Source organism: Vidua macroura, chromosome 15 (assembly GCF_024509145.1).
Source record: "Vidua macroura isolate BioBank_ID:100142 chromosome 15, ASM2450914v1, whole genome shotgun sequence".
Taxonomy (NCBI): Eukaryota; Metazoa; Chordata; class Aves; order Passeriformes; family Viduidae; genus Vidua; species Vidua macroura.
This window is the reverse complement of record NC_071585.1, coordinates 14,571,002-14,590,561: the sequence shown is the minus strand read 5'-3', so window position 1 is coordinate 14,590,561 and position 19,560 is coordinate 14,571,002. Positions and strand designations below refer to the sequence as shown.

The 19,560-nt window shown below is 38.0% G+C and overlaps 1 protein-coding gene across 1 annotated transcript in view; it reads left to right on the top strand.

The window, feature by feature from the left end:
* The window catches only part of CLINT1 (clathrin interactor 1), a 46,121-nt gene that overhangs the window by 11,682 nt on the left and 14,879 nt on the right, over positions 1–19,560 (top strand). Inside the window, exons 2-6 of the mRNA XM_053991191.1 lie at positions 12,232–12,336; positions 12,998–13,094; positions 14,530–14,638; positions 15,491–15,655; positions 18,153–18,327. Coding sequence (XP_053847166.1) covers positions 12,232–12,336; positions 12,998–13,094; positions 14,530–14,638; positions 15,491–15,655; positions 18,153–18,327 — 651 coding nt within the window. The remainder of the gene's footprint in view (positions 1–12,231; positions 12,337–12,997; positions 13,095–14,529; positions 14,639–15,490; positions 15,656–18,152; positions 18,328–19,560) is intronic.

The following is a 19,560-nucleotide window of genomic DNA, read 5'->3' as shown; positions in this document are numbered from 1 at the left end:
TAATTGTGCTATTCCTAGGAGCTAGCAATTCAGGACTAAAGGCCTGAGGGCAGAGCAATTTCAGGAAGAGGACTGTATTTTGTCTCTACCTGTAAAATCTTGGATGCTCCCAACTTATTCTGCAGAATTATCACTGCATACTTGCCTTTACTCTTTCCAAAATATAATGGGCATCTTTTGAAATTGTCAGATTATGATGCTGAGAAGGTTTCCCCTTGCACAGCCCTGCTTATGCTAAAGGTGCACAAAGTACTTGCTGTGAGACTGAAAAGTCTTAATTGCAATTTAATTACAAGATGTTGAATTTCTTTCTTGTTAGCAAGGTGGGATGCAGGGAAAGGTTTAGTGTTTCAAATAGCTTCCTTCTTGGGAAGAGGGATAGGATAGTTTTGGAGACACTGAAACAGAAGTTTGAAGGACCTTGATTGTGTGTTCTCCTCTGTCCATGTGCAGTGGAGTCAAGAAATAAGTTTCTGGCATCCAGACATATTCCATGTAATCTTACATAAAGGCAGCATCTTCCTTATATTGTCTGACACGTAATGGTCTTCTGGATTAGATTTCAGTATTGGATATAAAAGGAAATTCTTCAGGTATATTAGAGCTATTGAGTGTAGCAGTTATTGTAGCTCTTCATGGGATAATGGAATAATTCTTGCTTTCAGCTTCAAATAGCAAACAAGCAGACTGAAAGGAACCAATTTTGAGAAGAGAAGCCGATCAGCTTCTCTGTAGTGACATTGGTGTTCATTTTTTGGTTTTGTTTTGATTATTTTCCAGAAATAAAAGGTCTGAGATCTGATGTTGAGGTGGTGCATTTTGGGTCTTTTTGCAAACAATAGCAACAATAGAATTAATTCCTGTAAGCTTTGAAATAAACTCAGTAAATGATAATGCACTTCACTTTATAATAGCTAGGATAAAGGTAGTGATCTCGCTCCTCCTGAATACCTCCTGCTTAGCAATTCCACTGCAGGACATTTGCATAGATGAAGGAAAACAACTGCCTATGAACCTGCAATTAGATTATTTTGTATAAACTGTTGTTTCCTCTTCCTTTCTCCTGCTCAGAAGTGCAGTTCAGCTTCTGCCTCAGCCTTAGGACATTTTCCAGGGCACAAGGCCATATTAAAAGTGCAGTTGAAGGTTTTCTGGTTTAGTTGCTTCACCTGCTGCTTGGACCATGCTTGTGTTGATGAGATACATGTCCCAGGCTTTCCTAGGTAATGTGCTGGTAATACTTTGCTACCACACAGGTGGAATGGGGAGTTGTACAGGGACATGGCTGTGTAGTTAAAGGCAGGAGGAAGCTGCAAGCCCTTCACAGCAGTCTGGGTGCTGGGGATAGCAGCTTGTGTTGTAGAAGGTTTAGTATGTTCAGTGTGTGTGATTTGAGGTACTTCCTCAAGTTTTCAGAGATCTACAGAACATTTGTGAGGGTGTGGAGTGTCATACCTACATAATACTGTGTATTATTTTTACTGTGAAGTTGGTGCTTTGGTTTCTTTCTTTTTCCTCCCTATCTTCTGCCTCCATTCAAGGTCACTCTCAAAATTTTTTGTAGTCAGAAGTAGGAAGTCTGAGGGTACAGGAGCAAGTTGGATTTGCACAGCTTCAAAGCTCACTGGTGCCTCATGCTGAGCATAGCTACAACTTCCTTGTCCTCTGAAAACTTCTGCCCCTTTTGTTTGTCTTTTTGAAAGAAGGATAAGACCTTATTCTTCTTGTAAATATTTTGTTCTCAGCATTAAAATATTGCACCCTAATCCTGAAAACTCAGTGACTGGGAGTACTTGTGAGTTTCTATCTGTTGAAGATTTCTTAAAATGCTTGAGCTGTGCGCTTGAATGTGGTCTCAATTCTGTGTGCATACAAGGAAGGAAGTAGCACTTGATACTGATTTGGAGAAGGACTTAGGCCACACCTTATGAACCAGCTTTATATCTGAAACCAGCTTTTTATCTTCAGGGAAAGTTACACTCAAAGTTACATGAATACTACGAAGCCCAAAGAAACACATTATTGGAGGGTGTAAGCTATGGTGAGAAGTGTCTCAGTCTCTCTTGCCCCAAAATAATGTATTTAAATTTTAGTTTTATGTTGTAATTTTCTACCAGGGTTTATTGGGATTGACATTTTTGTGCTGGTATTTTATTTATATAGAAAGTATTCTACAGAAGTGATTTGTCTATTAGATTTCACTTACACTTTGTCCTACTTGGTTAAACCTTTGTTTCCAGTAAGGAGTCATGTTACCTGACTGGATCACAAATAGGGAAAAATTTAAAGATAAATCACATGGTGGAAAATGTGTGATGGCATTTGCTGACTCTTGAAGGTTGAAGTGCAATCTGAATTCTATAATTCGATGTACTTAAGTCTAAAAAAAAGTTTAAATTGTTGCAGCTTGTTTGCTACAGAAGAAAAAACCTGAAGTGTTAGGAGCAGAGTGGCAAAATAAGTGTGAGGATTGAGCAATAGTAAATTGAGTCACAGCGTGATCTGGAAGTCTCTTTAGTTCTGCAGTTACAAAAGGTTACACAAATTTCATATGTCCACTTCTTTTTGGACTATACAGCTGCTGTTGTGTGACCATAGTATGTTGAACTTTGAAAGAGATTAAATCCACAGGAATAGGAGCTGCAAAGCAGTGACTCTAATCTGATGTGCCAGATGGAAGCTCACAAGAGGCAAGGAGACTGAAAACCTGCACAGGGCAGTAGCAGCATCATTTTTATGTCTGGATCAAAACCAGAGTTACTGTTTAGTGTGTCACTGTCCCAACAAAGTGTCAAGTGTGGCCTCAATGGCAGCTTTTTTCCCATTTGTTTGTGAAATTGGTTTTCATACTTAAATTTAATCAGATTTGTCACAAGAATGCTTTGTAATTGTCCTCCAATTTCAACTAAAAATGTGACCTAAAAAGTAATAGTGAAAAACAGTGGAAATACTATTATGGTGCTCTTACTATGTAAATTAAAAGGAAATATTTTGATTCATTCTACTTGCTGGAGTGTAGCATTTATTTTTGTAAGTTACCTTTTAAAGAATGTTTTTTGAATTAAGTATAATAAAATGACAACACTATTAAGCCTTCAAAAATAGAACTGCAGAAATATTCATTTGAAGGGAAGATCATCTATAATGGGTGAAGTTTAGGGGATGGTAACTGAAGAATGTGAAGGTGGGTGTTTGGAATGAAAATTTCCCATTAAAAATGGGGAAATAAAGAAATGGGTCTGAACTTTAAATGAAGGTATACTTTGTATAGAGGTGATGCAAACACACAATCAGTATTATAGACATGGCAAAATTCTTGATGACTTTGAGAAGTTATTTATTGCCACATATTAAGATACATAAAGCAGCCATATATCTGTTGGTGAACCACAAGGGATTGTTTTATATAAGAGTATGAAAGTATTAACACTGACATACTGCAGGGAATCTGCAGTAGGAGAGGTGAAATCAGTCTTAAATCAAGTGGGGGAGGAAGTGTTTGTTCCTTGCACAAATACGCTTTAAAACTGCCATGTTCCCGTGCTTCATGTTCCCAACATCTGCAAAAAATAATTCAGCTGTTGCAAGAGATTACAAAACCTTTTAGGATATAGCATTCTGCAATTGGGCACTTCTGAGATGGGCAGACTTTGAAAGGGAAGACTTCAGTAAGGTGTAGTGTTGAGATATCTGAGTTCTCTATCAGGCTGCAATTTAATTTTCAGTCACTGTTCCTTTTGACAGTGTGTGTGGTGGATTTGGGGCTATTTTGTTTACTTGGTAGTCTTTTGTGATTAGAAGTTGTAAGGCACAGGAAATAGCTTTATAGTTCCTTCCTCCCACAAGTTATAATTCATTTGTGGCCATCAGGATGTTTTTCTTGGCTTATCTCTTTCTGTGCAGTTTGCCTTGTACATCTGCCACATAAATTATGAAACTGAACTTGAAAAGCTGAAAATGTATTTCAAATCCTACTGTATATAATGAAGATTGTATCATTGGCCAGGAGTATGACTGCTCCTTGCATAGAAGGTCTGGAATAATACCTGGCATTCATGGACTAAACTGACTGGTGTCATATTTGTAATGGTTCTGAGGAGTGGCTGAAGAATAAAGAACTTCAAACGGTCAAGTATCGCTAATGTTGTGCTGTTACCTCTCTGTAACCTGAGGTATTTCACCAGACATTTTGGCAGATGGGTCCCCATCTGTTTCTTTGTTGAATGTGGACTGCTGGCTTCCTATTTGGTATCCATATGTTTTATCTGTAAGGCTCTCAATCTAAGCTGCATGTTTTATAACAAAAGTGACATTACTGACAGGAGCAAAATAAAAATGCATTAAGTTTGTTACATGTTTTTTAGTTAGTTTTTCTTCACCAGCAAGGGGAGAGAGGCTGGCTGAGATGGAATATATGAGTTCACTGAAGAGAAGAGCAGCACCATCTTTATTTGGAAGGCGATTAATGCCTTCTCTGAATAATTGCTAATAGCATTAGGTACATTGATTCCTGAATAGCCATTGTATTGTTTGGGATAACAGGTGGATAAATTATATCCTCTGTCTGTGAACTAGTCTGCACATTGAGCTCTCTAAAATAACAAGTGACAGTATCATAGGGTAGTGAAATCTTATCCTGAAATGCATTTTTAAATCTGATCCTGAAATGCATTTTTCTGTTTGACTTTGTATTAAATCCTTTCAGTTTGTTGGAACACAAGTTTGGACCAGTGATCATCTGGGATCTCTCAGAGCCTGAAGAAAGGGATGCTCACAGAAACAAGTGGAGTTGGTAGATGCTGCCCCTGGTTATGGGGTGCTGCTTGCTCTTTGTCCTGGCCTCTGGTGGTTTGGGTCGGGATCAGTTCTTTTTTAGCTCACCAATTGGAATGCTCTGTTGAAAGTATTTCATGCCCAGATGGATAAGTATTAAGTGATTTTTTTAATTGGCAAAAGCGTTTCTGGAAACTAATTAACAGCTTAATAGATGCCAAGATTCCTACACCTGGGAGTGGGGAAGATGTATCCTGTACTTGGGCAAGTTGTGTAGCTTTTTTATTTACTGTGCGTTCTCAGTACTTGAAACGAAGTTGTGCACGCAATTTAAAAAAGGATCATTTAACATTAAAGCAGCTGCTTTGCATTCTCAAAAAACTTTCCCTTTATTTCTACCCCTCCTTTACAGAAACCTTTTAATCTAGATACTAAAAATAGTTCAGATGCATGACTCACAGGAGTTAAATGGTGAGGTGAGGTGGTGTTCACTCCTCTCTGAGGGCTTCATCTTAATTGCATGTGTGTCTGTGGGTGGGGGTCTTCTTGATAACTGTATTGTGAAAATATTGCCAGGGCCTGCCTTGTCTCTTCTCCAGATGGTGAGTGTTCACTTGGCTCATTATATAGTGCATTTAATCCCTCACTCTTAAAAAACAAATACAGTTACAATCTCAAATGTCTAGAAGCAACTCTACATTATGTTAGTGTCATTTTGCCTTGTCAGCCCCTCTACAGGTTTTTGGGAAATCTGAGCACAAATTACTGCTGTTGCATTTGGATAATACTCCTAAAACATGCACCATAGGTCATGTGAGCAGTCACTCGTGGTCACTTTCTTGTCTTAGTGGGTGAAGACCTTCTCAGCCGAGAGGGAGCTTTTGGGAAAATCAGCTGCTGGAAGACAAAGGTGGCACTCCCTGCAGGGACAGGGAGCTGGCCCAGCCTCCAGGTGTGAGTTACTGCAGGCTTGGTTCAGAGCTCCAGCTTGCCTGGAGCTACCTCCGTGCTGGTAACACCCATCCCTGAGAGAAAGCACTGCAGTTGTCACCTGGGTGCCTTTCCTTAGATGTGGTGGGATGTTAAGGTGGAGATAGGAAAGGTGAATAAATGAACCATGTGCGTGTGTTCTTCTCTATTCAGTTATTCAGAAGATAAAATCATGTTATGTCTGTTTTGGCACATTAAATAACAAAATATTAAAATACTTGCTTCTTGTAAAACTTTGGCACCACACTTCATAGTGCTGTACAGTAACAGAGCTTCTCTTGTCTTCTATTTATCCAGACCCTGCCTGCTCTAATAGATTAATTTATTAAAAAAAAAAATCTTTAGTGTTGCTGTTTGTTTGAATAGCATTAATGTTCATACTGCATGAGTGAGTACATACACGTGAGTAAAGCTTGAGTTTTTATTTTTCTGTGCTTAGTCCTTAAGCAGATATTTGCAGAATGGTGTCTCATTGGAAACTGTTAACAGTGGTAAAATGTACAAAGTTTCTCATCTCAGCTTTTAGTATTTTAGTGTTCCCAGTTGTAAAATTAAAAAAAAAGGAAAACAGAAGGTGCATAATCCAGTGGTGTCCTTGGAGTAATAGTTAAAGGCATAATATTATGCACATAGGAGTCCCATGTATACATGATATTGTAATTGGTTTGAAATATACATTGAAAAAAATGTGAGTGTGTAGCCAGGTTTCTTGTTCCTGCAGCCGAGTCCCTCAGCACAGTGGGCAGCTTCCCAGAGGCTTGAGAAGTGTTTCTAATTAGGCTCACCCTGTCCAATCCAATACCTTTATCATCACTATAAAGAAACGGTTGTAATGTCCCCTCTCTGTGGCTTCTGGTTATTTTAGTTGTCATAAGATTAGACCTGGCATTTCACAAATCTTCTGTGGATGTGATGCCCAGAGTTGTGCTTGTGCCCTGGGTGACGCCACCCACATCAATGGCAGCTCTAATCCTGACCGTGCCTTCAATGCAGTGCTCTGACTCTCGCCCCAGGGCATATTCAAGGCTTTTTTTACATTTCTGCAGAAACATTGGCAAAGATTTGTTAGGTTTTCTGATTCCTTAATAGGTTTTCAAGTAAGTTCTATTCTGAATGGATGGATAGATATTTATTATTCTTTCATTACCTTTAGTGTATAAATACCTCCTTTTCTCATGGTGCCTATTTTTTCAAGTGCAGGCTAGCTGTGCATGTTGTTGAAAGGTTTCTGCATATTTAAGAAACTGCTGGTATTTGAGCATTCATACAAAATGCTGAGTTTACTGGATAGTTGAAGATCTGAAAATTTCATGTATAACACTATTCCTTTCCTGATGAATGATTATCTTAGGAATAGTTCTTCCAAAGAACATTGCTCCTAAAATCTGGCCATGAGCTGCAAGCTTCCTTTATGAGTTGTGATTTCATGCACTTGAATGTATTGTCAGGGTGGTGAGGGAACAGAACACCGCTGACCATGGAAAAATGTGGAAGATAGAGGAGATGCTGGGGGGAAGCATGAAGTGGAAATACCTGTGTGATGTTCTTTAGGGAGGACCATGGGCAGTGAAGTATTTACTCCTTTCAGTGCTTTATGCTGTATCCCGAGTTCTCACCAAAGTGTTAAATCACATAAACAAAAATTGTTGCATCTTTTCCTTTAGCAGGTTTGCTAGCAGTGTATTTAAATCATTGCTATGAAATGTTGTTTGAGGATTAATTTTGGAGTAGACATTAGCTGAGAAAATACTCTTCCATTTATGTTGCTGATTATATGCAGAGCCTTGTGTCCCCACATCCATGTTTCCAAAGAGTTTCTGATTCAAGGTGTATGGTATAGAGAGAATGAGGATGGGATTTTTTTTTAGTGTGGAACCAGCAATGATTGATGTGGATAATTAGTTCAGGCACAACAAAACTAATTGTAATGTTACCAATTCAAAGCTATTACTAGAAGCAGTACAGTTATAGTTGTGTATAAGTGATTGTAATCTCCTAACAGATAATTGACTTCAGTTAGAGCATATGAATCTGTAGAGAACACCTTGTAGTCCTGAGCAATGAAAAATCTTCACTCTGAAACCAACATTTCTATTCAGGATGTAGTCAAATAGTATTGTATTAAATAGTGTTTATTTATTTTTTTATTAGCATCTTGGGTGGAAGTACAATGATTTTACTTTGCTAGCATAAAACTAGTTTTAAAAATAATTTCTTAGTCTGGAATAGAAAAAACATTCTTTTTCAGTAATTATTTTGTGACTATTTTATGGAGGGAAAAAGAAGAAGTACCAGTGATAAAGCACTAATTTGTTACTGAGAGCAGAATATACCTCATACCCATCAATATTGTCCTTCTGAGCATTACAGTTTGTTTCATGTGTTGTGTAAAATCAGAAGCCTGAGCAGAGTAGGCAGATATATGTTGGAGTCTGTTGAAATGAAACACAAATAGACGTTTTCTGCAGATACATTTATCACTTAGTAGTGGTCATGTGTATTTATGTCCATATTGTGGGTTACATTCAGTATCTGCTGATAGGGAGGAGGAAGACAGAGCTGCTCTTAGTCTGCCTGTTTTGTGTGTCATCTATGAAGGGTTCCTGCAGTCTGTAAGGTTTTATTTTCATGCAGGTCATCCACAAGCTGTCTTTCATTTCCCTGTTTCAAAGAAAAGTGCTGAAGACAATCTCAGACCTGTAGTATTTTTATCTTCTTCATGCCTGAAAGTTCAAGTGCTCTCAGAGTATTGCAACTGTAATGTTGAAGTGGCAGATACTGATGAATGTTTTGGCTGTACCTTCACAGATTCTCTGATCTGAATTTTATATGAGCAGGTACAGAACTTCTGGTCCCCTCTTGCTGCCTGTTTGTTCTCCCTAATACCAGCTAAACACCATTCTTACCTCAAATTACACAATTGAGATATGTTCAATACTGCTCTCCCCTTTTATTTACATTGCTCTTCTCTTCCCCTCTTGCTTCTTTTTTGTTTTTTTAGCACACTGTAGGGTATCACACCTGGACCCAGATGATAGCTTTACCTCAGATGTACAAATCTCAAAATGTAATTCAGAAAAAAATTTGAAGCTATTTACAATTGATTGAATTATTTGAAAAATGCAGACAAAATTGTGGATAAAGTAGGATTTCAGGGTATGTGGTACAACAACTCATTTCAATATGTCATATGATAATTAATAAAATGCATGTAAGACATTTAAGGGGAAATGTTTTTTTTTCTGCTGCAGTTGGAGATGGTCAGGTATTTACAGCTATTATCCACTGATTTTATTAGCAATGTCCATTTATTTGCTTAAGAGGAATTTAGTCCTAGGCTTGAGCTACCTATTCAGTGTTGCTGTAAATTGCAGATGCAAACATGTAAAGTTACAAGAAAATTAAAAGCATTTTGCTCACTGCCACAGTGTTTCTTGTTCCATAGAGATGTGACAGTGCCCCCTCTTGGCTTTTGAAAACAATTTTGGTTTTTTATAAAAAAATTATACTGAAATCACCTAGGAGGGGTACAATAAAGAATAAAAAGAATCAGTTGTGATTAATCTGTTTTAATAGATTTAAATGTAAGACACAGAAGAATGTAACACTTTCATGTTGATGTTCATGTCAGCCCCTTTATTGCTATACCCTTATTTTGGATGTGACTTTCAAAATATACTTTCCTGCTTAGTATCTTTGTCCATGTCAGAAGTTTCTGTAAATGTTCTTGTCACGAGAGTTCAGTGGTGCAGGGTCTCAGTGATTCAGGGTGAATCAGATGTAGTCTGGCAGATAAGGGGGTTGTCAGCCCTGCCTGAAAAGTTCCTTTCTGTTAGCCCCGAGTGTTGCAGTTTGTTTGCAGAGCAGCCTGTCCATGCGGTCCAGCACGATTCCCTGGAAGCTGCCCAGGATAAACTAATCAGAGAGCCCCCCCTGGTGTTGGAAAGTGTCCTCGGATATTAAATTTATATCAATCACAGGAAGTCTTGGCAATCAAGCTAGTCACTTTTTCCCTTCACATCTGGACATAAATTATTTTTTTGCTGCAAAGGTCACAGGAATCATGGGTAGGGCAGGGAATGAGGGCCATAGAAAACATGGGAAAGGAAGAATAAAACTGTATTTCCACCTTTTTAGAAATGGTTATTTTTAAGTGACCTGGAATGATGCCAAACTATACAACAGTGAGGGTTTTTTTTTTCCTCCTTGAAGTTTACATTTGTTCCTGAATTAAATGTGGCTCTAAGATGCTTTGGTTTGGAATGGTTCATTCCATTAGGTCTCAGCTTGGCATTTATAAAAGAGCTTTCTCCTAGTTACTGAGAACAATAACTTTTCTGCAGGAGGGGTTTAGGAGCCGAGCATGTTTCTGTACTTAGAGAGGCTTAACTGCACCTTTTTTCTCTTGGCATTACTTAATTTCCCTTGTTTTCCTTCCGTTTCCCCCTTCCAGCCCCGCTGCTGCCTTAGCCACGTGCCCTGAGCTCTTGCATAGCCATTGCTGCCGTTTATTTTGTACACTAAGTTTGCATCTCTTCAAGCATTTTCCATTCTTAAATTCTTTGCTCTAAGAAATTAAGGAAATACTTCATGTTATGCTTCCTCCTCCCAAGTCTCCATCAAGTCTCTCAAACAAATGCTGAAGGAGGGGTTATAAAAACAAGCAGAACCTTTCCATTCAGTTCCCTGCCTTTCCTTGCTTTGGACAAGGGAACCAGTGTGCTGGAGGCTGCAAATCCTGGAGCTTTGGGGTTGTGTTTTTTCCACACATATGGGAAATAAAGATGGGCTTGCTTTACATTTGTATGTACAGTAAAGAAAATACCAAAAACAGAAGCTTGAAGTGTATTCAGCATAAATGAATTTGTAAAACCTTAATTGCTGTTGTTCCAAACTGCTGCTGTGTTCTTACATGCTTGTTGTAATATAGATAGGTTCTGGGAGCTTGCTGATTATTTATTCAGTCATGTAGCTTATGCTCTCTTTAGACACAAAGTTGAATAAAATCATACATCAGGATCTGACAGCAGGAATTCTCATGCTGAGAATCCAAGATTAAGTCCAGAAATTTTATTCTGTTTTAACAATTACCTTCTGTGTCCCCTTTCAGACTTAAGGAGATTTCATTCTTGTTTCTGCTGTTTATATCTCCCAGTTCCAAGATCTTTGCTATCGTTATGCCAAATAAAATTGAGCAGGACTTGCTTGAATGCTGCTTTGTGCAAACTCCTACATGGACAGAGGGATAACTGTTGGAATGACTATTGAGCATCTTGGGGTTTTTTTTCTCCTTTTAGGTCATTCAGGTTCAGAAGTAGTTCTTAAGCAGCAAATGCTTTCTCCACAATGCACTATAAATCATTAGATCTTTCCTAATTTGTTGTTGTGGGTTGGTTTGTGTTAAAAGGACTCGCACGGGTTTTTCTTAGCTTCTGAATCAGTTATGATGTACTTTTAAGTAAGCTTTCAAACTTCTGACATGCTAGGTGTAAATGTGTTGAGTACATTCCAGCTATGAGGGGAAAGCAGAGACCAGGAGGTTTCTTTTCACTGCTGGTTTCATTGCTGGGGTGAGCCCTCCAGAAGCAGATAGCAGTTTTCAAACCTTCTCACTATGAGTGAGGTTTTAGGGCAGCTCGCTCGCCTTAGAAGATGAGGGGCATGATTGTGTTATCATCCTGGATGCTTTTAGGTGCACAAAGGAGGTTGCTGGGCTCATATGTTACCTGTTTGGAGGATTAATTAAGAAGAAATCATATTAAGATCACAGAAAAAATCTTTTCCAAGTAAGGTTTTTCTGTGACCTCTCGAAGAGACAGCCCGAGCTCCTTGCAGTATTTGCATTGCTATAATTGTAACTGAGTGCTCTGCAGCTTCTCTTTTGCTGTTTTCCCTTAATTAAATTCAAGCTAGGAAACAGACTTTCTAGTGAATCTCATCTCCCTTCCTTTAGGCTTCCTTTTTTTTTATTTTTATTTTTTTTATTTGTTAGTTTTTCACTAACACCTGTTTGGCACTGATGTTCTTGATTTTTCTCTTGTAAAGTCATTCTAAAAAAAAATGCCTCTGATTGAGTTATAAAGCCTCTTGCAAATAACTGTACCATTACAAACCTGTAAGCAAACCATACCTAGCTGCAGAAGCCATCAGTTTTGACTCTGGTGGTTTGGTTTGCATTTTAATTTGACCCAAAGCCATTTTTACTGGACTGAATCCAGCTGTAATGTAATCCCCAGTTTCTCATCTGTATTCTTGAAGACTAATAGAATAGTAAAACCTTCTTAAAGATAACTTAAATGTGGTGTATAGTGTCCTTAGGGTAACTGGTGCACTAAAGCTGTTTTCTTTCCCACTCTGTAGAGGTATCTCATTAAGTGAGATCTGCACTAGTGTCATTATTAAGTTTTCATGTGTTTCTCAGTTTTGATGCTAATCTTCATGTGTGTGATTTTTTTTTTTCCTTTGCAGCACCAATGTGGTTATGAATTATTCAGAAATAGAGTCTAAGGTTCGAGAAGCAACCAATGATGATCCATGGGGACCTTCAGGGCAACTCATGGGAGAGATTGCCAAGTAAGTGATAATTTGACTCAGTGATGAAGAAAAGAAAGGTACATTTTATATAAGAATGTGAAATTTGATGCTAAATCAAGTCTGCACTTTTCAGACTGATAATGCCCAAAAGTTGCTGTAAATAAAGTCTTACGTTTTTTAATGCGTAATCATCAAATGTATTGAAAACTGTCAAAAAATGAAGCCCAGGTATTTTTAAAATTCTTGATTCTTTTCATTTATATATCCTCGGAATTCTTTCAATATAGCTGATTTTTTGGAGTATTTATTTTCAAAGCGCTTTCTTGTAACTTCTACAAAAACAGCAAAATATGGTGAATTCTTCCTTGAGCTTTTTTCTTCCAAATCAGTTTGGAAGTTGTGTGTTTGATCACTTGCAGTGGTTATTAGGGTATTCATAATTCAGCATTATTTTCATTACAAATTAGTGAAGGTTCTTTTACTGCCTCAGATATTTAGAATTACTCTTTTCTTTTGTAGTCCTGGGATGTAAATGACTTAGCTAGGAGTTAAAACAGGGACAGCTTTTTCCCTTTAATGTCATCGATGTGGCTGAGCTTAGACCACTCCTGCCATCTACTGCCAGCCCTGAGCATGAACAAGCTCTTGTGGCCAACCCGGGAAAACGACATTTCTGTGCTGCTTTTGTTCCATTCCTTAGGGCTACGTTTATGTACGAGCAGTTTCCAGAGCTCATGAACATGCTGTGGACTCGGATGCTGAAAGACAACAAAAAGAACTGGAGGAGAGTTTATAAGGTGTGTAAGGATCAGGGCTTGGGGCTCATGCAGTGTCCTGGTGGAGTTCTTGTTTAGATAATCCTACAGCACCTTCTCCTCTAGCAACCTAGAATTTCTTCCCTAATGCTGTTGGTGAAGTCAAAGGTGTTTTTCAAATGCTGTATATGGACAAAACCCTCAGAATTTCTGGTTTTAGAAGCACGTTAAGATGTTACTTAACGAGCACAACAGAGCAATTCCATTTTGCTGCTATTCAGGTGTTAGAGTAGCACTCAGAGTTTCAATTTACCCAAAGGAATTGCTATGAGCTCCATGAGAAGGAGATGTTAAGTTACTGTGCTATCAGGAAAACATTTTTTGAAGCAATTCAGGAATACCTGAAATAAAATGCAAACTAATCTTAATTTTCTGCCAATTAGTAATGGTTTAAAAGTTGTAGTTTGCCTTTGAGTGGGCCCAATTTCCTTGCATTTCCTTACATGACAGTTTTATGTCCTAATTGTGTTTTGGAAAAGATCAGAGTAATTTGCATTTTTCTTGTCTTTGGTACAGAAACTTTTTCCTTGAGATTGTGTTGTGCTGCACTTAAAGTGGTGTTCAGTGTTCACTGAATTATGCAGATATAACCTCCTTTTTTAGAACTGATGTATTAAGCTAGGTTATATTTTGTTTTTCTTGATGCCAGGATTGTTGCAAGACACAATTAATTCTAAAGCATGGTCTGTGCTTTTCACAGGTGCTTGATGTTTTGTAGTCATAGTAATTGTTTTCCCTGAAGTACAATAGAAATTAATATTTAATGCTATCACACACAGCTACTTATGTTATAAAGACTTCTTGGAATTGCTTATCAAGTTTGGATTGGTTGAAATAAAATGATAGTTTTAACTGATAAAGGCACTACTTCAGAGAAAATGCCTTATTCCTTTCTACATATAAATCCTCAACATAGAGAACTGAAATGAAAGTATTATATAAACTTCATTTGTTTTGTCACTTGTCTAAAGTTGTCCTGAAATGCAGTTTTGTATATCCATTGAATCCTGCAGAAGGCTTCTTAGATTCCTGTACAAGTTACCTTTCAGTGAAAGCCATTGGAAAATTGTGAACAAAAGAGGCAAAAGAAAATGCCTCATTTCACAGGTTAACTTTTTCTCCTTAATTGCTACTAGTTTATCTTAAAACAAGCAGTAGCTGATAAAGGTAAGTATTTGTGATTTAGTTATAACAAGCTAAAGTTTTAAAAATACAGTTTTAATAGTCTAAAGAGCAAAAGATTCATGTGAGGAAGAAAATTTTTCCATGGGACTCATATAATAAGCACGTATTTAAAAAGGGAAGGCTAGTATTTACTAATTTGGGGAGGGGGGTAGGTTTGGGGTTTTTACAAAAAAAAAAAAAAAAAGGTAGAGTTTTTGTTCATGCAATCATAAGGTGCTTTGTATTTTTATAGTCTTTGCTGCTCCTAGCTTACCTCATAAGGAATGGATCAGAGCGTGTTGTTACAAGTGCCAGAGAACACATTTATGATTTGCGATCCCTGGAAAATTACCACTTTGTAGGTGAGCAATAGAAAAATCTTATAAGCAAATTAAAACAGTAGTTGGAGTTGTCAGTCACCTGAACCAGCTTAGAAGCTTCCCCAGTCTAATTAAAATGTGACTGTTGCCAGTTGTGTGAAGAGTGCAGAATCCAAGACGTGGGGCCCTAGAGTATTAATTAGTGAAGACAAGAACTTGCAGAAAAGACTGGCTAATAACAACAGAACCAACACAACATGAGTGTTGGGGTTTATATTAAAATATGCACTAGAGACTGGTCCCCTGTGGTGTCCGTAAAGGAATAGCTTTAATCATATGGGAAGAAAAGGTTAGAGCTCCAAAACACACACATCTGTTTGAAGCTGGGGTTTTTTCCTCCCACCAAATAATATTTACAGTGCAAAGGCAGCAAGGCCAGTGTGTGTTTTGAATGTGAAAAAGGCTGGAAAGGAGCACATTTAGCTTATAGTACTTCCCAACTGAAAGCAATTTTTCAAAAAATGAGTTCTGCCATGAGACTGAGTTCTTGCAATGAAACTTTCAAAAACTGTTGTGAAAAAACTGAGGAAAAAGGGTGATGTTTTGAGGGGTTAAAATTGTTCAAGTGGAGAATGAGTTCTGTCTCAGTCTTTTTTAATCTCTCCTATGTTTAAGTACACCATTCAGTGCAAACCCATTTATCTAAATTTTTTGTTAATTAGTCCCTTTTAAATAGATGCAATGGACCTCATGTAGTAGTCACGAAATCTTTGACCATTTGTGTTTATGATTCAAATTTTTTTATCAATTTTGTTTTCAGTATTGCTGCCTCTTACTATTTTCCTTTTTTCTTCCCATCTTCCATCCATCATCTGTCCTGCATTACCTGCACAGATGAGAATGGCAAAGACCAGGGGATAAACATCCGCCAGAAGGTGAAAGAAATGGTTGAGTTTGCTCAAGACGACGATCGGCTTCGGGAGGAGAGGAAGAAAGCAAAGAAGAACAAAGACAAATACATTGGGGTGTCCTCGGACAGTGTCGGAGGGTTCAGATACAGTGAGTACTGGGCTGCCTTGGCAGGGATTGCCAATCCACTTTTGCTTTCCCAAATAATACTGTTTGGAGCCTTGAAATGCATCTGTGGATTTTGTGTGAGTTTGCTGGGGTCTGTCAGAGCTGACTTTAAATACAGGCACCAAGTACGTTACTCCTTGCTCCCATTGCCTGCAGTAGTGTGTGGCAGGGGTCTGAGCTTTTGTTGGGGCTTCCATCTGATGTATCCCAGCATGCCATCCATGATCCAGCTGCCAGTCTGTGTTTACTTTGGCCTGAGTAAATCCTTGGCTGTTTTTAGTAAGGGATGAGTACCAAAGTCCCACTGGCACAAGGCTCTGGTTTGCTCAAATTGGTGATTTCTTTGAGTTTACTGTAAGAGCTCAGTAGTAGCTGTGCAGGGTTTAAACTTCACCTGTTTGTCTGGTGCTTTATGGGTTTTTTACTTTTCTTCTCTGTGAGCCTTCCACTTCGATTTGATCCCTCCTGGTTTTGACAGGTTGCTTCTCCATTCTCCCCTTTCCTCATATGCAGAGTAGTTAAAAATTTCCAAGGCAGGATATTTCTTGTTTTATTACATTCCTTTAGGCTTTTGCTACCTGCTTGGAATTGTGGTGATTCTCTTTTTAGGAAATACTTATGAGTCACTGTATTTGTACTTTGAGTACATGTCCCTTTGTTCTTTCACTGAGCTTATCTTTGACTTCTCTGTGCAGAGTCGTGATCTATCCTCGTAGGCTGGGTAGAATCATTTCTCCATGTGCTCTTTAGGTATCATTCAGTTTTTTTAATTTAAAGGACTAGTTTGTCTTCTATTTAATTTTTGTGGTAAAGGGTTTTGAATTGTTCCTTCCGTTGTTGAGTAAAGATTTTTAAAAAGTCTTTCTAGCAGCATAAAGCAAACCCTTTCCCAAGTGAGATTTCTAGTCAAAAAGATTCTAGTTATTTAAATACAAAATGCTTGTATTAAGATATTTCATTAGTTTATTTTGTCCTGAAAATACTGAGCTTCTAGTTGGTGTCTGTTTTAATTTTAAAATTACTATTGCACAGGAAAACCCCTCTAAAGGAATTTGCATTAAAATGCTTGAGAGCCTGACATAAACTGAAATAAGACCATTTTATTCTCCTGCAAAATTTAACAGCAGTACATTTCTGAGCAGTGTCTCCTTTTCCAATGATAAAGATCTCACTGAGTATCTCATGGATTTGTAGCAGATTCTCTACTGGAAAAGTTTTATGGATCTAAACAATTATCATTGGAGACTTGCATCTATGTCTTTACTAAGAAAATACACCCTATATGATACAAAGTTATCGAACAGGTATAATTCAAATTTTGCACCTTGTAATGCTGGAATCATCATTTTCTATTTATTAAAGTGGCTTAATTGAATACACCTTGAACATCACATGAGCTGCAATATCAGTTGTATGTAACTTGAAGTAGGGATTATTTCATTGTCCTTCCTTTCTCATATTCAATTTTACACAGCCTAAGTAAAAAAAAAATCACTATTTCACATTTTTAAAAGATGTACAAAAATGGTTTGTTTAATGTGTATAATAGCTCAGAATATAAAATTTTTGCCTACAAATATTGTCTAGGAACTGAGCTGGTTTGGTTTGCTTTATACACCTATATTTTGAGCAGAAGATCTGATACAAGATCATAATACAAGTTCAAGTGTGCAGTGCTTCTGATAGTCAAGTCTTTGTTAAAATGTTGGTTTTTTCATGTGAATTAAACTCAAGTTGGCTGTGTCTGTACATGTTAGTGTTTTAGACTTACTTGATGGGATTGTACAACAAATGTGCTTATTTTATGTAAAACTGGCAGCTGTTTGTAATCTAAAATACCAGTATGGAGGTCTGGAATACTAAATTAGAAGAAAAAGTTTTTGATTTCTTGATAATAGTGCTCAAGAAAGATGTTCAGGGTATTCAGTGGCCCCTGAAAAGGTGAGTTTACTGCCTTTTCTTTTTTAATCTCTCTTAAATAGTTTTAAAACTTTTTCTAGTTGCTAAGTGTGGAAAATGAAAAGTTATTATGCACATTCCTTTAGTATTTTAGTACTGTTTGTGTATTAATGTCAGTGTATAAAACTCCCAGTGATTTTCCTGTGATCACACAGCTCACTAAGGAGCTGTTCCAGAAGTGCCATGTGCCCTTCCTGATCAGCTGCTTCTGCAGCCAGGGCTGCTCGTGCCTCTGGTGCTTGTCCAGCAGAGCCCAACAGCATCCTCATGTGCTGGGCATTGAGCTTGTGTCATTGCCATAAACAAAAGTCTTTGAGCCTTCATTCCTGCCACTTAGTGATGGGCATTCCATGCTGTGCCTTGCTGTAACAGAGTTGATTCAGCTGAGGGAGCTTTGTTTGCTCTGTAAACTTGTGCAGCTCAGGTGTGTCAGGCAGGGGGGATTGAGAGGGATTCCAGAAAGGCCACAGGATTTTTTTTTTTTTGGTACCTTTAATAGTTCTTATCTTTGTCTTACCAGGTGAAAGATATGATCCTGAGCCCAAGTCCAAATGGGATGAAGAATGGGATAAAAAGTCAACTTTTCCTTTCAGTGACAAGTTAGGGGAGCTCAGTGACAAGATTGGCAGCACCATCGATGACACCATCAGCAAATTCCGAAGGAAAGATAGAGAAGACTCTCCAGAAAGGTGCAGGTACTGGAGTTGTTTTAACCTGAATTTATCTGTTGAGATTGCTCTTAGGAAGCAGTTTGACATTGCTGGATATAAGCTACAATCCTCTGCCATTCTTTTTGTCTGTAGGGGGAAGCATATTTGAGTTCAGTACCTGCTTCCTGGGCTTCTGCAGCTCCCCCTGGCCTTGGGGAACAGTGTGGCTCTGGCAGTAGTTAACTGCTCTTGGCTGCCTTCCATTACTGCCCCAGCTGCTGGCAAAGCAGGGAATTTGGCTGAAATATCCTGAGCTTTTCCTTGTCTCAGCAATTCAGTGCTCATGTGCCAGTGTACTGAAGGCTGCCACTTAATGCTGCACACACTCTGAATGCTGGCGTGCCAAGGAAGAAAATTGAAATTGCTTTGACACAGTGCTGCTTCCCTGAGCTGGTCTCGGGAAGAACAGCATGCAGATGATTTCTTAAAAAAAAAAAGAAGTCAATTTCAGTTGAGGCTTTTCAGGAAAATTCTTGTATTTTACATCTGGTTATTAAATTTCTTCAGTAAGGGAGAAAATCTACCCTGCTTTGGCTATGGAAAGAACTTTACATCTGTCACACTTCAACAGGTGCATTGAATTTAATTATCTGGAGATCAAGTTTGTACTTAACAGAATCTGAAATTGCTGTAGAGAAGGTGCTCAAGTATATTGAAATAATTCCCTTTTGGGAAACAACTGAAAAACCAAATTTGCACTGAGATTTGATTAATATTTTTACAAGAATATCTTTAGGTAGTCACACATGTATATGAACATAAACGTACACTTGCACACATCTGTGTGATGCTAAACTAAAACAATTTTGCACGGAAACAAAAAAATAATAATAATGGCAGCATTTCTGGGGGAAAGCCCCTGTGGTCCTCTTGCTGGGGCATTAATAAATCATAAAACTGGTATTCTTTGCACACATCAGGGTTCTCTCTTAGAACCTAATATCAATGGACTACAAAGAGAAGGGATCAGAAGAAAAGTAAACAATTTCACATGTAACAATGGTACATTTGTGTGCATTTCTGTACTTATCTTTCAAAAGCAACTTGTCCCATGATGTCTGCAGATCTCACCAGCCACGTTTCACATAGGGGATGTACAGTAAACTTTTTTTTTTTTTTAATCTTACTTCCTTTGTCTTATTTCTGAATGGCTCCTGTCTCTTACTTGTGCTGGATAAAGTCTTGTTTTTCAGTGGTGTAGACAGTCCTTTCTGAAGT